This window comes from Scyliorhinus canicula, chromosome 29 (assembly GCF_902713615.1).
Source record: "Scyliorhinus canicula chromosome 29, sScyCan1.1, whole genome shotgun sequence".
NCBI classification, from domain to species: Eukaryota; Metazoa; Chordata; class Chondrichthyes; order Carcharhiniformes; family Scyliorhinidae; genus Scyliorhinus; species Scyliorhinus canicula.
Genome location: NC_052174.1, coordinates 1,228,009 through 1,246,276, shown reverse-complemented (window position 1 = coordinate 1,246,276; position 18,268 = coordinate 1,228,009). Strand labels below are relative to the sequence as shown.

General features: G+C 56.4%; 2 protein-coding genes across 3 annotated transcripts in view; one reads left to right on the top strand and one right to left on the bottom strand.

Annotated features, from left to right (window-relative positions):
- Positions 1-2,177, top strand: part of neurl4 (neuralized E3 ubiquitin protein ligase 4) — a 104,280-nt gene extending 102,103 nt beyond the window's left edge. The window contains exon 24 of the mRNA XM_038786709.1: positions 2,063-2,177. Within this exon, the coding sequence (XP_038642637.1) occupies positions 2,063-2,177 (115 nt within the window). The remainder of the gene's footprint in view (positions 1-2,062) is intronic.
- LOC119958388 (eukaryotic translation initiation factor 5A-1-like) lies at positions 1,988-13,513 on the bottom strand. Of its 2 annotated transcripts, none has more exons than XM_038786883.1 (6): positions 13,438-13,513; positions 9,383-9,576; positions 6,316-6,420; positions 6,084-6,215; positions 4,047-4,120; positions 1,988-2,121 (listed from the first exon to the last, which is right to left on the bottom strand). In XM_038786883.1, the coding sequence occupies exons 2-5, from the start codon at positions 9,551-9,553 to the stop codon at positions 4,058-4,060; spliced, it is 471 nt and encodes a 156-aa protein (XP_038642811.1). In that variant the 5' UTR covers positions 9,554-9,576; positions 13,438-13,513; the 3' UTR covers positions 1,988-2,121; positions 4,047-4,057. The 2 variants fall into 2 exon arrangements, with proteins under 2 accessions (XP_038642811.1, XP_038642812.1); XM_038786884.1 differs by lacking the exon at positions 13,438-13,513 and adding an exon at positions 10,135-10,156.
- Positions 13,514-18,268: the final 4,755 nt, after the last annotated feature.

The window sequence follows — 18,268 nt, the reverse complement described above, 5'->3', positions numbered from 1 at the left end:
CACGCACACAGGGGGAGGACGTGCAGACTCCGCACAGCCAGTGGCCCAGCGGGGAATCGAACCCGGGACCCTGGCGCTGTGAAGCAATGGTGCTAACCACTCTGCACCGTGTGTTTCACAGCTCCAGGGTCCCAGGTTCGATTCCCAATCAATGTGCCGTCCACATCAGGACAGAGAGCCTTCTGGAATTTTAAAATACCTCAATTGGAGGTGCGGCAGAGCAGTGACCCGGGAGAAAATTCTAGCGCGCACGTTGGATTGGGTCCCGTGTACAGAATCGGGAGAATGCTAACCAGGCGAGAGCTGGAATCTCGGGAGGGCGTTGTTGGCCTGTGACTGCGTGATAACCCAAACGTTGACGTACAGCAATGACGCAGCAGCAATAAGTAACTCTTTGTAAGGTTAAACTTTATTTTGAACTGGTTTGCATTTATGAAGAGTAATGATAGACCCTCTCTGTCCCATCCTCCAAACATTTAACAGCTGGAATTAGGTGCTGTGAGCGACTGATAGTTTACAACTGACAGAGCAGTCTCCACTGCTCACGCCTGAGGACGCACACACACAAATGAAGCTATTCATTCACATTACTCCGTCCCCACACACACACACAATCATTCAGACAAAAGCAGTTCACTGGCAAACACACCAAATTCCAAGGCACAACAAAACTCGTGTTTATTTTTAAAACGCAGTGGATTCAAGCTGTGCGCATGTACACACATGCACACATATATATATATATATATATATTCGAGTTACCTAATGGTTTCCAAAGTTTATTTCAAATTTAAAATGGGGGGTGGGGATCTGCATTAAGGGCGAAGCAAACCTATCTCTAGGGGTCAAAGCAACACGATTAAGACGAGGTTCATTAGCACCACGGCAAACACACACCACCCCAAATGCTTTTTCCACCAATTCTGTTCTGGACGTTTACAGGGTGGAGGAAGGGAGATGCAGGAGGGGGGGGTGGGGGCATGTATAAAAGGGCAAACCTCCCATCAACAAGTCCATGCACCCACCTCCCCGGCCAATTTTACCCAGGTTACAAACTCGAAACGATTTGTGATTAGCGCGGGGGGGTGGGTGGCTGATTAGAGATCAGTCCCACTCCCACCCCCGATAGCGACATTCGATCTTTTAGTGCCGAGCAGACAGGGGGAGGGGTGCAAACATACCCTTCAAAAGTGGAACAATGAGTCAGTGCCGGAGAATGAGTGAGTGACTGAGAGAAGCACATTTCACCCGTGCTAATAGAAGTGGCATTGCCCTGTTAAGTCAATAATGCAGACTTCCTCCCATCTCAATTATGGAAATCCAGCCTCTAAACCCCTCAATTGGCGAACCCCCTCCCCCCCCCCCCCCCCCCCCCGCCCCCGCCCCCCACTGACTAATGGCTTCAACAGGCAGACAGAGTTCCATGGCGAGGGGAGGGGGGGGGGGGACACACATTAACTCGGCCGCGCCGCTACCCAAGCACAAATCAAACCCCAAAACCTCACACGGGGCACGCAGTGGCAGCTGGGTGAACATTCTCAATCGAGCCACATCCCTCCAAGCAGACAGGAAACCCCGGGTGAGAGCATTGTGGGATTATTCTCTTCTACAACCAAACGTAGGTCACTGACTTCCATGGCGCCACACACACACACACGCGCCACACCCACCCACACAACAAATGCAGAACTTCAAACAGGAATCCAAAACATGAACCAAAAGCAAAGGCAACTTTTCACCCCGAACAATATTTTGCAGTATTGCGACTGGGCAGGATGTGGGCGAAAACGGGATGGAAAAGAGGAGGGTGTTCATCGCTGAATTTGCTATCCTTCTTAGAGGTGGAACACTGGTTGACGTCGCCGAGTCTCTCCGTTGCAGTGGGGAAGAGGTCCGGGGTCCGTCCGCTTATAGCCGTGTGGCAGGGGGCCCCCCCTCCCAGGGTTTGTGAAATAAAGTTAGTGTTCGCTTGCAAATATTTTTTTTTTTTTTTTTTTTGGTTTTTGATTAAGTTATACTTTTTGTCGTTTTCTCATTGAAATAAAATGTCTCAATTTCAAAGCACACTTCAGCTCACAGGCCCAGGGATCCTTTTCACTTTCAAAAATCAGAAGCTTTATCCTGAAAAAGAAAAGGCAGATGGATCAGTATCAAACACCGAAAACAAGGATCAATAAACCAGGGGCCGCGTGATTCTACGGGAAAAGGATTTATATTTCTATCACGAGCCGTCGGTTATCCCAAAACGTTTCTACACCAACAAAGCTGGTTTGAAATGGCCACTTCTGTAAATTACAACACAGCAAGATTAAACACGCAAACGCTAAATCACGCAGGTCATTTATCGGCAAACTAAAATGTTGTCCGAGGGTTAAATGCTGACCTCCAGGACATTGGGACGGGGGCGGGGGGGGGGAGAATAGCGACAAGTGGGTGGGGCGAGTTAAAGGGGGGGGGAAATAGAGACAAGTGGGTGGGGCGAGTTAAAGGGGGGGGGAAATAGAGACAAGTGGGTGGGGCGAGTTAAAGGGGGGGGGAAATAGAGACAAGTGGGTGGGGCGAGTTAAAGGGGGGGGGAAATAGAGACAAGTGGGTGGGGCGAGTTAAAAGGGTGGGGGGGAAACAAGCATTCACTCCCTCCCCCACCGACGCACAGTGGCAGCCGTGTGTACCATCTACAAGATGCCCCGCAGCAACTCACCAAGGCTCCTTAGGCAGCACCTTCCAAACCCACCGCCTCTACCATCTAGAAGGACAAGGGCAGCAGATACCTGGGAACCCCACCACCTGGAGGTTCCCCTCCCAGTCACTCCCCACCCTGACTGGGAAATATATCGGCCGTTCCTTCACTGTCGCTGGGGCAACATAATGGAACTCCCTCCCTAACAGCACAGTGGGTGTACCTACACATCAGGGACTGCAGCGGCTTCAACATTCATCTTTATTTAATAATCTTGATCATTGTCACAGGTAGGCTGACATTAACACTTCAAATGAAGTTACTGTGGAAAGCCCCTAGTCGCCACATTCTGGCGCCTGTTCGGGTACACAGAGGGAGAATTCAGAATGTCCAATTCACCCAACAGCACGTCTGTCGGGACTTGTGGGAGGAAACCGGAGCACCCGGAGGAAACCCACGCAGACACGGGGGAGAACGTGCAGACTCCGCACAGACGGTGACCCAAGCCGGGAATCGAACCCGGGACCCTGGCGCTGTGAAGCAACAGAGCTAACCAGCGTGCCGCCCAGGACATGAACAGGCCACCACCTTCTGAAGGGCAACTAGGGATGGGCAATAAATGCTGGTCCAACCAGTAAATAAATGAAGCCAATAGTTCACCAGTGGTACTTGCTGCATATTTAATCAGTTTGTAAAAGTTAATGGTGTTAACAAACCTGGTTGTTGGGCAATCAAACACTATTGAATTAATTGGTAATTATACTTGTGTTGCGACTCTGGGGCAAATGGGCTGGAATTTCCCGTGCCCTAACCAGGGGGTTGTAACGCTATATCCGGTTTCCTCCGGGTGCTCCGGTTTCCTCCGGGTGCTCCGGTTTCCTCCGGGTGCTCCGGTTTCCTCCGGGTGCTCCGGCTTCCTCCGGGTGCTCCGGCTTCCTCCGGGTGCTCCGGCTTCCTCCGGGTGCTCCGGCTTCCTCCGGGTGCTCCGGCTTCCTCCGGGTGCTCCGGTTTCCTCCTGTTCTATGCAATCCAAAGATGTGCAGGTTCGGCTGGATTTCCCCATGTTAAATTGCCCTGTAGTATCTAGGGATGTACAGGTTAGATGGGATTAGGGCAGAGGAGGGAGTGGGCCTCCGTAGGGTGCTCTTTCAGAGGGTCAGTGCAGCCAGGATGGGCTGAATGGCCTGCTCCTGCACTGTACAATTCTATGGTTCTGCAGCAGGTCAATCGCGATGGCCTCCACGGGCAAATAGCCCCATACCACACTCCCTCGGTGTGGGAGTAACGAATAGCAAGAGCATGGAGGAGTTAGGAGCACGGGGCAGAAGGGGTTGCATTCAGAGTGATATACCCGCTCAGTACTGACCTATGTCGTAGTTACTTGCTCATGACCTTGGCAGCAATAGCAGATTCTTCATTCATAGCGCAGAGGACAGTAATCTAGGGAAATAAAGCCGTCAGTTCAAATTAAACACAAAAATAAACAAGAGTCCATTCAATTATGCAAAATTCTGTCAAAGATCAAGAAAAGTACAGCACAGGAACAGGCCCTTCAGCCCTCCAAGCCTGTGCCGACCATGCTGCCCGTCTAAACTAAAATCTTCTACACTTCTGGGGTCCGTATCCCTCTATTCCCATCCTATTCATGTATTTTTCAAGATGCCCCTTAAATGTCACTATCGTCCCTGCTTCCACCACCTCCTCCGGCAGCGAGTTCCAGGCACCCACTACCCTCTGTGTAAAAAACCTGCCTCGTACATCTCCTCTAAACATAGAACATAGAACAGTACAGCACAGAACAGGCCCTTCGGCCCTCAATGTTGTGCCGAGCCATGATCACCCTACTCAAACCCACGTACCCACCCTATACCCATAACTCAACAACCCCCCCCATTAACCTTACTTTTATTAGGACACTACGGGCAATTTAGCATGGCCAATCCACCTAACCCGCACATCTTTGGACTGTGGGAGTAAACCGGAGCGCCCGGAGGAAACCCACGCACACAGGGGGAGGACGTGCAGACTCCACACAGACAGTGACCCAGCCGGGAATCGAACCTGGGACCCTGGAGCTGTGAAGCATTTATGCTAACCACCATGCTACCCTGCTGCCCCGGAGGAAACCGGAGCACCCGGAGGAAACCGGAGCACCCGGAGGACCTTGCCCCTCGCACCTTAAACCTATGCCCCCTAGTAATTGGCCCCTCTACCCTCATATGCCCCTCATAATTTTGTAGAGAGGTCGCCCCTCAACCTCCGTCGTTCCAGTGAAAACAAACCGAGTTTATTCAACCGCTCCTCATAGCTAATGCCCTCCATACCAGGCAACATCCTGGTAAATCTCTTCTGCTCCCTCTCTAAAGCCTCCACATCCTTCTGGTAGTGCGGCGACCAGAATTGTTCTGTCAGCTTTCAGTTGGTGTGTTGAGGGCGATAACTGGGATTTAATGCATCGATTTCAGCCCCTACTTAGGAAGCACACATTTAAATACTTTCAAATGGCCCATCTGTATGCAAGGGCAGCACGGTAGCACAGTGGTTAGCACAGTTGCTTCACAGCTGCAGGGTCCCAGGTTCGCTTCCCAGCTTGGGGTGCACGTTCTTCCTGTGTCTGTGTGGGTTTCCTCCCACAGTCCCACAGTCCCAAGGCGTGCAGGTTAGGTGGATTGGCCGTGATAAATTGCCCTTACATGTCGGGTGGGGTTACGGGGATAGGGTGGATGTGGGCGAATTAAGTGGGGTGCTTTTTCCAAGAGCCGGTGCAGACTCGATGGGCCGAATGGCCTCCTTCTGAACTGTAGATTCTATAATCTGAAAGAGACCAGCTCAGGGCATGGGCTCCCCCCGCCCCCCCGGCACAGGCCCTCGGAAGGCAAGGTACCGCCCTCTCAGTACAGGCCCCAAGGAACGTCGGTTGGGAATTCCGTGCTCAGATATTTGGCGAGAAACGGCAGGAGTGTGCTGATTGACTGGGACACGTTTGGAAAAGTGACAATGGGGAACAGGGGTCCTTGCAGACGGCGATCAACACCTTTCCCCGGGGACCTGCGCGAGTGCAGGTCCATGCAAACGGCCGTCACACACACACACACACACATCAAGAACCAAGTGCTGCAGGCTAGTCAACTGCAGAAGGAAGCAGCTGCCAGAGTCCTTCTCTGCACTGAGTCATCAGTGGTGGCTCCGCTGCGAATCATCGCCACTCCTCTCCTGCTCTTTCCGCAGCCCCCTGTCTTTTCGCCGCCTCCCAACGTACTTCACCCGGTGTCAGTGGAGCCCTGCAATCAAATCTGTCCGCAGCACTGCCCCAGCCCAATGTTTGCCGGCCTGCCTGGCTCTTTCCAGACTGAATGGGCAGGAATAAGGACTGCGGAACTGGAGAGCGACGAAGAATACACACCACCGTCTCCTCGCCACCATTGTAACGCTGCTCAATGTCTTTGCCCAGGTCGGTATCTGGCACCTTCAGGTCATCGCGCACCTCGCCGCTGTCACCCAAGAGAGACAGGTAGCCGTCTAAAATGCCAATCAGCTGGAGGGAAAGGACAGAGACAAGAGCAAGTGAGCATCAGCTCGCTAGACCCGCAGGCCTCCCAGATCTCCCCCAACCACGGAGCTTCGAGGCCACGTACCTGGTAGTCAGATCTTCTGATGTTTGGGACATCCATGTTATGGGTGGAAGGGCAGATGTCCTCATACTTTTTGCCGGTGAATAGATCGATTCCCACGAGGTGAACCTGGCAGAAAAACAGCAAGAAATGTAAGTCAAGCAGGTGCTGTTAAACACACGACACATTGGGGCAGCATGGTGGTGCACTGGTTAGCACTGCTGCCTCACAGCGCCAAGGAACCGGGTTTGATTCCCGGCAGAGATTTATGGGGAGGGGCAGGAGGTTTACAGGGGATGCGAGGGAAAAACCTTTTCACCCAGAGTCTGGAACGCGCTGCCTGAAACGGGGGCGGAGACCATCAGAACATTCCAGAAGGATTTTGATGCCCGCTTGCGATCCCAGGGCAGACACGGCTCTGGGACCAGTGCTGGGAAAATGGGATGAGAATACGGAGGTGGCTGTTTTTGACTGGGGCGGGTGTGATGGGCCTTTCCTTTGCTGTAGGATTCTAGAGCAAAAGACTTCTGTTCAGGGGACACACTGGACTGGAAGGGGGCGGGGAAACAAGAGCGATTTAGTCGTCCCGAGCTTCCTCATCTCTCTCTAATCTGAGTTGTCAGGTGGATGTACCTTTAAGAAATGGGTGTTTATCAAATGACCCCTTGTAACTGACACCCCCACTCTTGGAAAAAGCTTGTTGCTATCCACCCTGTCCATACCTCTCATAATTTTGCAGACCTCAATCAGGTCCCCCCCTCAACCTCCGTCTTTCCAACGAAAACAATCCTAATCTACTCAACCTTTCTTCATAGCTAGCCCCCTCCATACCAGGCAACATCCTGGTGAACCTCCTCTGCACCCTCTCCAAAGCATCCACATCCTTCTGGTAATGTGGCGACCAGAACTGCACGCAGTATTCCAAATGTGGCCGAACCAAAGTCCTATACAACTGTAACATGACCTGCCAACTCTTGTACTCAATACCCAGTCCGATGAAGGCAAACATGCTGTATGCCTTCTTGACCACTCTATCAACCTGCGTTGCCACCTTCAGGGTACAATGGACCTGAACTCCCAGATCTCTCTGTACATCAATTTTCCCCAGGACCCTTCCATTGACCATATAGTCTGCTCTTAAATTGGATCTTCCAAAATGCATCACCTCGCATTTGCCTGGATTGAACTCCATCTGCCATTTCTCTGCCCAACTCTCCAATCTATCTATATTTTGCTGTATTCTCTGACAGTCCTCCTCGCTATCTGCAACTCCACCAATCTTAGTATCATCTGCAAACTTGCTAATCAGACCACCCATACCTTCATGCAGATCATTTATATATATCACAAACAACAGTGGTCCGAGCACAGATCCCTGTGGAACACCACTAGTCACCTTTCTCCATTTTGAGACACTCCCTTCCACCACTACTCTCTGTCTCCTGTTGCCCAGCCAGTTCTTTATCCATCTAGCTAGTACACCCTGAACCCCATGCGACTTCACTTTTTCCATCAACCTGCCATGGGAAACTTTATCAAACGCCTTACTGAAGTTCATGTGTATGACATCTACAGCTCTTCCCTCATCAATTAACTTTGTCACTTCCTCAGGTTTGTAAGACATGACCTTCCCTGCACAAAACCATGCTGCCTATCACTGAGAAGTCTATTTTCTTCCAAATGTGAATAGATCCTATCCCTCAGTATCTTCTCCAACAGTTTGCCTACCACTGACGTCAAGCTCACAGGTCTATAATTCCCTGGATTATCCCTGCTACCCTTCTTAAACAAAGGGACAACATTAGCAATTCTCCAGTCCTCCGGGACCTCACCCGCGCTCAAGGATGCTGCAAAGATATCCGTTATGGCCCCAGCTATTGCGTCCCTCAGTAACCTGGGATAGGTCCCATCCGGTCCTGGGGACTTGTCCACCTTAATGACTTTAAGAATACCCAAAACCTCCCCCTTCCTTATGACGACTTGACCTAGAGTATTTAAACATCCATCCCTAGCCTCAACATCCATCCTGTTGGGAGAGGGTAGAGTTCCAGACATCTACAAGGAGCTAATGAGAGCTGAGGATACGCAGACTGAGGACCTGAAGCCAGGCCCGGTGCTAGGAATTGGGAGCCCAATTAGAAAAGTGATGGCGGGGCCCCTACTCTACAAAAGTAAAAATTTATGTATGTTTATATTTCGTGTAGTATGCTCGTCATTAACCAAAAAAAAAACATTAAATGCTTGATATACAAAAATTTTGAAACTTACTTACCCGGGCGGAAGGATTTGGCGGCACAGGGCTGAAGGATTTGTCGACGGTAATGCGGTGCGTTCCCCAAAAGTAAAAACTACCCTATAGTTCCTCTTAGAATACAGAAAAGGCTTCAAACGGTAACTCTGTCACCGCTGGCGTCCTTAAGGTGCGGGGCCCAATTTGATGAAATTGGTCAAATAGGCTTAAAACCGGCCCTGCCTGAAGCTTAAGTGGGAGGAGGAGCTGGGGGGGGGGAAGCTGGAGGACGGTATCTGCGCAGAAGCCCTGAGCAGAGTAAACGCGACCACAACATGCGCCAGGCTCAGCCTGATCCAGTTTAAGGTCGTGCACCGGGCCCACATGACGGGGGCCCGGATGAGCAGATTCTTCGGGCTGGAGGACAAGTGTGCTCGATGCATCGGAGGGCGGGCTAACCATGTACACATGTTCTGGTCGTGCCCTAAACTCAGGGGGTATCGGCAGGGATTCGCAGATGTCATGTCCCGGGTATTGAAAACCAGGGCGGTAATGAGCCCGGAGGTGGCAACCTTTGGGGTTTTGGAGGACCCGGGAGTCCAGGAAGAGAGGGAGGCCGACGTCTTGGCCTTTGCTTCCCTGGTAGCCCGGCGACGAATACTGTTGGCATGGAGGGGTGGATACCATGGAGAGATTTGGGGAGGGAAGAGTAGGTGGATTTGTGGGTTTACAGGACTTGCTGAGAGTTGAAGAGTGAGCTGTGGTTCGATGTGGGAGACCAGCAGACAACGGGCAGGTTGGAGAAATGGCTTTACTTCCCTAGCCTTAGCTTGGCACAGCCTTACCTTGGCACAGCCTTACCTTGGCATGGCCGTGTTTGCCAGTCTTAGAAGTTGACATGTCCACGATCTTGCACGGACGCCCTTTCAGAACCACATGGCCGTTTTTGCGCAGAGCGGAGCATTGCACGGGGTAGGTTGTGGAAGCTCCAGAGTGGCCAGTCGCAAAATCCAAATCGCCAGGATCTGCCATCTTTGAAAGTAGGTCGTGCGGAGCTACAAGAGGAAAAAGGGGAGTGAGATTGGCACAGCTACCAACCAGCCACCTTCCCACCTGCCGATCACTGTAACCTCGGCAAATCCCCTCTGACACCATCACCTCCCAGTAACCGTAAAACATCCCAAATCACCACCGTAAAACATCCCAAATCACTGCCGTCACCGTAAAACATCCCAAATCGCCACCGTAAAACATCCCAAATCACCACCGTAAAACATCCCAAATCACCACCGTAAAACATCCCAAATCACCACCGTAAAACATCCCAAATCGCCACCGTAAAACATCCCAAATCACTGCCGTCACCGTAAAACATCCCAAATCACTGCCGTCACCGTAAAACATCCCAAATCACTGCCGTCACCGTAAAACATCCCAAATCACTGCCGTCACCGTAAAACATCCCAAATCACTGCCGTCACCGTAAAACATCCCAAATCACTGCCGTCACCGTAAAACATCCCAAATCACTGCCGTCAGCGTAAAACATCCCAAATCACTGCCGTCAGCGTAAAACATCCCAAATCACTGCCGTCAGCGTAAAACAGCCTCACGGTAGCATGGTGGTTAGCATCAATGCTTCACAGCTCCAGGGTCCCAGGTTCGATTCCCGGCTGGGTCACTGTCTGTGTGGAGTCTGCACGTCCTCCCCGTGTGTGCGTGGGTTTCCTCCGGGTGCTCCGGTTTCCTCCCACAGTCCAAAGATGTGCGGGTTAGGTGGATTGGCCATGCTAAATTGCCCGTAGTGTAAGGTTAATGGGGGGATTGTTGGGTTACGGGTATACGGGTTACGTGGGTTTAAGTGGGGTGATCATTGTTCGGCACAACATCGAGGGCCGAAGGGCCTGTTCTGTGCTGTTCTATATGAGTCACTGCCGGCAACCCCCCCCCCCCCCCCCCCCCCGTCACCATAAAACATCCCAAACCAATGCCACCTTCATAAAACAGACCAAATCAATTCTGCCAGCTCCGCATCACAGTAAAATAGGCAAAATCACTGCTGTCATCATAAAACAGCCCAAATCACTGCCGTCACCGTAAAACAGCCAAATCACTGCCACCACCTCCCCGTCACAGTAAAACTGCCCAACTCGCTGCCGGCACCGTAACACAGCCCAAATCACCGCTGTCACTTCCCCATCACCGTAGAACATCCCAAATCGTTCCCCCGGCTCTCTCTCTCTTCCCCCCCCCCCCCCCCCCCCCCGGGCTCCCTCTCTTCCTCCCCCCGGGCTCTCTCTCTCTCTCTCTCTCCCCCCCCCCCCCCCCCCCCCCCCCCCCCACTCCCTCTCTCTCTCACTCTCCCTCCCTCCCCCCCCCGGGCTCTCTCTCTCTCTCCCTACCCCCCCTCAGGCTCTCTCTCCCCCCCCCCCCCCCCCCGGGCTCGGGCTCTCTCTCTCTCCCCCCCCCCCCCCCCCTCAGGTTCTCTCTCTCACTCTCCCTCCCTCCCTCCCTCCCTCCCTCCCTTCCCCCCCCCCCCCCCCGGGCTCGCTCTCTCTCTCTCCCTACCCCCCCTCAGGCTCTCTCTCCCCCCCCCCCCCTCCCCGGGCTCTCTCTCTCTCCCTACCCCCCCTCAGGCTCTCTCTCTCTCCCTACCCCCCTCAGGCTCCCTCTCTCTCCCTACCCCCCCCCCCCCCCCCCCCCTCAGGCTCTCGCTCTCCCTACCCCCCTCTCTCTCTCTCCCTACCCCCCCCCCTCAGGCTCTCTCTCTCTCTCCCTACCCCCTCCCCGCCCTCCAGGCTCTACCCCCCCTCCCCATCCCGGTCTCTCTCTCTTGCCCCCCTCCCTGGCTCTCTCTCTCTCTCTCTCTCTCTCCCCCCTTCCCCCCAGGCTCCCTCTCTAGCCCCCCCCCTCCCCCGCCGCCCCAGGCACTGTCTCTCTCCAGCCCCCTTCGGGCTTTCTCTCTCTCCACCCCTACCCCAGTCTCTCTCTCTCTCCCTCCCTCCCCCAGTCTCTCTCCCCCCCCCCCCCCCCCCCCAGCTCTCTCTCTCTCTTCCACCTCCCAAAATTCTCTCTCTTTGGACTCTCTTTCCTCCCCCCCCCCCCCCCCCCCCCCCCAGGGTCTGTTTCTCCCCCCAGCCCCAGGCACTCTCTCTCTCGCCCCCCCACCCCCCTCCGGCTCTCTTCCCCCAGCCCCAGGCACTCTCTCTCTCGCCCCCCCACCCCCCTCCGGCTCTCTTTCCCTCCCCCCCCGTCTCTCTCCCCCCTCCCCTCCGGTTACCCCCCCCTCCGTCTCTCTCCTCTCTCCCCCCCCCCTCCGTCTCTCTCTCTTCTCCCCCCCCCTCCGTCTCTCTCTCTTCTCCCCCCCCTCCGTCTCTCTCTCTCTTCTCCCCCCCTCCGTCTCTCTCTCTTCCCCCCTCCGTCTCTCTCTCTTCCCCCCAGTCTCTCTCCTCCCCCCCCTCCGTCTCTCTCTCCCCCCCCCGTCTCTCTCTCTCCCCCCCCCCGTCTCTCTCTCTCTCCCCCCCCCGTCTCTCTCTCTCCCCCCCTCCCGTCTCTCTCTCTCCTCCCCCCGTCTCTCTCTCTCTCCCCCCCTCCATCTCTCTCTCTCCCCCCCCCTCCATCTCTCTCTCTCCCCCCCCTCCATCTCTCTCTCTCCCCCCCCTCCATCTCTCTCTCTCCCCCCCTCCATCTCTCTCTCCCCCCCTCCATCTCTCTCTCTCCCCCCCCCCCTCCATCTCTCTCTCTCCCCCCCCCTCCATCTCTCTCTCTCCCCCCCCCTCCATCTCTCTCTCTCCCCCCCCTCCATCTCTCTCTCTCCCCCCCCTCCATCTCTCTCTCTCCCCCCCCTCCATCTCTCTCTCTCCCCCCCCCCCCTCCATCTCTCTCTCTCCCCCCCCCCCTCCATCTCTCTCTTCCCCCCCCCTCCTTCAGCTCTCTCTCCCCTCCGGCTTTCTCTCCTCTCCTCCCCACCCCCACCCCAGGGCCTCTCCTCCCCACCCCCACCCCAGGGCCTCTCCTCCTCCCCACCCCCACCCCAGGGCCTCTCCTCCCCACCCCCACCCCAGGGCCTCTCCTCCTCCCCACCCCAGGGCCTCTCCTCCCCACCCCCACCCCAGGGCCTCTCCTCCCCACCCCCACCCCAGGGCCCCTCCTCCCCACCCCCACCCCAGGGCCCCTCCTCCCCACCCCCACCCCAGGGCCCCTCCTCCCCACCCCCACCCCAGGGCCCCTCCTCCCCACCCCCACCCCAGGGCCCCTCCTCCCCACCCCCACCCCAGGGCCTCTCCTCCCCACCCCCACCCCAGGGCCCCTCCTCCCCACCCCCACCCCAGGGCCCCTCCTCCCCACCCCCACCCCAGGGCCTCTCCTCCCCACCCCCACCCCAGGGCCTCCTCCCCACCCCCACCCCAGGGCCCCTCCTCCCCACCCCCACCCCAGGGCCCCTCCTCCCCACCCCCACCCCCACCCCAGGGCCCCTCCTCCCCACCCCCACCCCAGGGCCTCTCCTCCCCACCCCCACCCCAGGGCCTCTCCTCCCCACCCCCACCCCAGGGCCCCGGGCCTCCTCCCCACCCCCACCCCCCCCCCAGGGCCCCTCCTCCCCACCCCCACCCCAGGGCCTCTCCTCCCCACCCCCACCCCAGGGCCCCGGGCCTCCTCCCCACCCCCACCCCCACCCCAGGGCCCCGGGCCTCCTCCCCACCCCCACCCCAGGGCCCCGGGCCTCCTCCCCACCCCCTCCCCAGGGCCCCTCCTCCCCACCCCCACCCCAGGGCCCCTCCTCCCCACCCCCACCCCCGGGCCTCCTCCCCACCCCCACCCCAGGGCCCCGGGCCTCCTCCCCACCCCCACCCCAGGGCCTCTCCTCCTCCCACCCCAGGGCCCCCAGCCTCCGCCACCACATGGGCGCCACTCACCGTCCGAGACTGACCAGGAAAGGAGCTGCTGCGCCTGCGCCCGCGCGGCTGATAACCCGGCACTGCGCCTGCGCTGCGCCCCTCCCCCACACTGCCGCGCCATTGCGCATGCGCTGCTCCCCTCCCCCAACCTGCCGCCGCACTGCGCCTGCGCCGCGCCCCTCCCTCACCGCACTGCGCCTGCACGCGGCCCTCCTCCAGACCCCGACCCTGTCGCCGCACTGCGCCTGCGCGGCCCGCCCCTTGCCCCGCCGCACTGCGCATGCGCCCCGCCGTCCTGGGGCGCGGTTGGACCCTGACTGCGTCTTCCCCCGTCCCATCCCCCACCCTGCTGCCGCACTGCTCATGCGCGGCCACCCACACCTTGCGGCAGTGCGCCTGCGCGTCCGCGTTCCCCACCCCCTACCCCAACACACAGAATTGCGTCTGTGCGTGGGCTGCCCGACGCCACGGTATTGCGCCTGCGCACGGCTTTCCCTCCGTCCCTTACGTCATTGCGCACTGCGCCTTCTTCCCTTCCCCACGGGCTTGTGCGCTGCTCCTGCGCGCGGTCTTCCCCACCCTATCTTTACTGCGCCTGCGCGCGATCTTACCCATGCCCCAAGCCAGTGCGCCTGCGCCACCCTGGGTTCCGCGCACCTGCGCAGGCGCAACATTCTGCTGACTGTCTGGGGAGGGGGAGGGGGACGGGGAGGGGGAGGGGCGACTCTTAAAGGGATCCTGTCCATCCCTCAATGCCAACAACATCACATGGAATTCCTTATGAAGTGGCGATGCAGGAATGCCTTATGAAGTGCGGGGCAGCAGGGTAGCATGGTGGTTAGCATCAATGCTTCACAGCTCCAGGGTCCCAGGTTCGATACCCGGCTGGGTCACTGTCTGTGCGGAGTCTGCACGTCCTCCCCGTGTGTGCGTGGGTTTCCTCCGGGTGCTCCGGTTTCCTCCCACAGTCCAAAGATGTGTGGGTGAGGTGGATTGGCCATGCTAAATTGCCCGTAGTGTCCTAAAAAGTAAGGTTAAGGGGGGATTGTTGGGTTACAGGTATAGGGTGGATATGTGGGTTTGAGTAGGGTGATCATGGCTCGGCACAACATTGAGGGCCAAAGGGCCTGTTCTGTGCTGTACTGTTCTATGTTCTATGTTCTATTCCTTATGAAGAGAGGGGAAGTGACAAGAGGCTGTAGGAGAGGGGCAGCCACACCCAATGCACATAGAATGAGAGAGCAGCTGGAAGGAGGCCTGAATGGCCAAGGTCACCTGGTCAAGCGTGTTGGTTTGAGGGAAAATACTGACCAGGACGGTGCACAGAGTCAACCCCCTCCCTACCGCCCCATTCCCCAGTTCCAACAGTGCCCATGGGATCATTTCCAGATGATTAGAGGATTAGATAGGGTGGACATCGAGAGCCTTTTTCCTCGGATTGTGATGTCTAGCACGAGGGGACATAGCTTTAAACTGAGGGGAGATAGATATAGGACAGATGTCAGAGGTAGGTTCTTTACTCAGAGAGTAGTAAGGGCGTGGAATGCCCTGCCTGCAACAGTAGCGGACTCACCAACACTAAACGCATTCAAATGGCCATTGGATAGGCATATGGACGATAAGGGAATAGTGTAGATGGGCTTTAGAGGGGTTTCACAGGACGGCGCAACATCGAGGGCCGAAGGGCCTGTACTGCGCTGTAATGTTCTATGTTTCCAATCACCAGGGGGCTGAGAGTACCCAAACCCTAGCACAGAGCCTGGATTCTCCACTCAATTCCCTGGGGGCAGACTCAAACCCACAACTTCCCCTATCGGAAGTGAAAAAGTGGGAATCAGTGGATGGCATTGACACCAGACCTTAAATCTGAAACTTAGGCTGCACGGTTTATTTTCAGGCTGCACTTTTTACAAAATTTACTTTGCCAATAGGGTGGAGCGTGATGTGTCCGGCAGGCTGGTACGACGTTGACTGCAACTGGATGCAATGAAGCTAGAAACAAACGTCTGACACAGGAGATGATCCAACACTGTTTTATTTAACTAGTGGACTGATGTACATGTTCAGCTGTGGGTTGACACTCGACTAATTCTATTGATCACCTCTTACTAGCTTGACCAGACTTACTAGCTACCGCATGGTAACACTGCTCACTAACTTGTGCACTCTGACTGTCTCAGTAGCTGGGTCCTGAGAGAGGGAGGGTCCTGAGAGAGGGAGAGTCGTAATTCCCTGTGGGCTTTATAGTGGTGGGGTCCTGTCTGGTGATTGGTTGTTCTGTGTTGTGTGTTCATTGGTTATCCTGTGTGTCAATCGCTGCCTGTCTGCATCTCATTATATACATGAGTGGATATTATGACATCTCCCCCTTTTTTTAAATAAATTTTGGTACGTGGAGGTATATACATGCCGGACTATGTACAAGTGGTGAGTTAACGAACATATGTACATGGGAAGGTGTCTATTGTGCAGATACAGAGCAAACTGAACACAATTTACAAAAGTAAAGTCTATAGATTCAGTCTTTGAGGCGAGCGACAAATTCTTGTCGATCCCCACAGAGGTGGAGCAGGAGACATAGAACATAGAACAGTACAGCACAGAACAGGCCCTTTGGCCCTCAATGTTGTGCCGAGCCATGATCACCCTACTCAAACCCACGTATCCACCCTATACCCGTAACCCAACAACCCCCCCCCTTAACCTTACTTTTTTTTAGGACACTACGGGCAATTTAGCATGGCCAATCCACCTAACCCGCACATCTTTGGACTGTGGGAGGAAACCGGAGCACCCGGAGGAAACCCACGCACACACGGGGAGGACGTGCAGACTCCGCACAGACAGTGACCCAAGCCGGGAATCGAACCTGGGACCCTGGAGCTGTGAAGCATTTATGCTAACCACCATTCGGTGCCTATAAAGCCCTGGGGTTCACCTTGGGACGGAGGGGCAGCTGGTTGAAGCTCCGGCTGCTCCTGCACCGTCTGGCTCTGACAGCAATGATGGTTCCTCCTGGCCTGCACCATGGTGTCGATTCATTTTTCAAAAAATATACTTTATTCATAAAATCTATAATAAACATCACAGAACATTTCGGATTGTCCTGACTGTACATTTCCATCAAAGTTACACATTCCCCTGACTTTCGTCCATTCAATTGGGATGACATTACACATATCTTTACGTTACAATTCTTTCTTAAATATTTACATTGTCATGTTTCTTTTATACATTGGAGTATTGAAGACCCGGGCCGAGGGGCTTTACACTGTTACCCACCCCTCGGTGTACATTTGGTGGTGAGACCTTACACTGTGGTCTTCCCCCATTGCGCCTTGGCGGCAGCTGCCCCAAGCTTGAGTGCGTCCCTCAGCACGTAGTCCTGGACCTTGGAATGTGCCAGTCTGCAACACTCGGTCGAGGACAATTCTTTGCACTGGAAGATCAGCAAGTTACGGGCAGGCCAAAGAGGGTCTTTCACCGAGTGGATGACCTTCCAGCAGCAGTTGATGTTTGTCTGGGTGTGTGTCCCTGGAAACAGTCCGTAGAGCACAGAGTCCTGTGTCACAGAGCTGCTCGGGATGAACCTGGACAAATCCCACCGCATCTCTCTCCAGGCCTTCTTTGCAAAGGCACATTCCACAAGGAGGTGGCCGACTGTCTCATTTCCCCCACAGCCACTCCGAGGGCAGCATGCATTGATGCTGAGCCTTCGGGTGTACATGAAGGATCTGACGGGGAGGCCCCTTCTCACCACCAGCCAAGCTACCATGTTGATGCCCCCGACGATGCCCCTCAGTGACTGGGACAAGCTCCGCAGAGCCTCGGCCATCTGAGAGCGCGGACAGTCCCGCTGGACCTCAGCAAGGTCGGCCAGGTACTGGGTGACATCCCCCCAGCGAGTCGGACATTCTGCCGAGACCCTCAGCCGTGGCCGTCCCCGACTGAGCCAACGCCTTGGTCACCTTCACCAGCGGTGCCGAGGTCGTGCCCCAGGCTCCCCGCCGCGGTCGCCACCCACGCACCGTTGGCCTCAGTGCCGTTCATTGCCGGCGGCATCTGCTGCTCCCGCAGCCTCTGGGACTCCTCCAATCGGCTGTGGATCTGCTGGAGTGTCGCCGACACCTCCCGGTGACAGTCCCGGCCGCTCCCTAACGTCTCCATCAGCTCCGGGTATCCGTGTCCCACAGGATCAGCGTCAGGCTGGGACCCAGCCGGGCCCCTGGGATCCAGCAGCCCTCCGACTGCTGCCTGGCCCGGAGGAGGGGTTCCTGCCCCCACCTGCTCCGCCTCCCCAGCTGGGCGCTGCTCACCAGATTGTGCCCCAGGCGCCTGACCCCCCAGCATGTTCCCCCCCCCCCCACTCCCCCGAGGTGTGTGTATCCGAGCTGGGGGAGGGGGGGAGCTGTGCCGAGTCTATAACAGCGGCATCCTCGAAGCCCCCCACCCCCCTCCGAGGGGTTCTCCTCGGAGTCGGGAGAGGGGACCGCCCGGGATGGGGGAGAGGGGGCCTCCCCGGGATGGGCCGGCAGCGTCGGCTGAAGGGCCTGGATGGACATGTGGTCAGTGGGAGGGATGGGTCAGTCGGTAAAGCAACAACAACTCAGGTTGGACAGGTCCCCCGGGTGGGGGCCGGGGTGTACCTCCGCCTGGGTGACCGCTCTGCCCTCGGCCACACCCCTCACCTCCAGGGCCCGCTCCTCGGAGGAGGTGAGGATTGTTATATCCGGCCCCCACAGCCGGTCTGGATCCTCTCCTGCTGATCACGGAGAGATCCTCCTGCGGGAACATAGCGAGGGCAGCGTTAGCCACACGCGCGCTTCACAGTGGCCGGGGACGGGGGGTC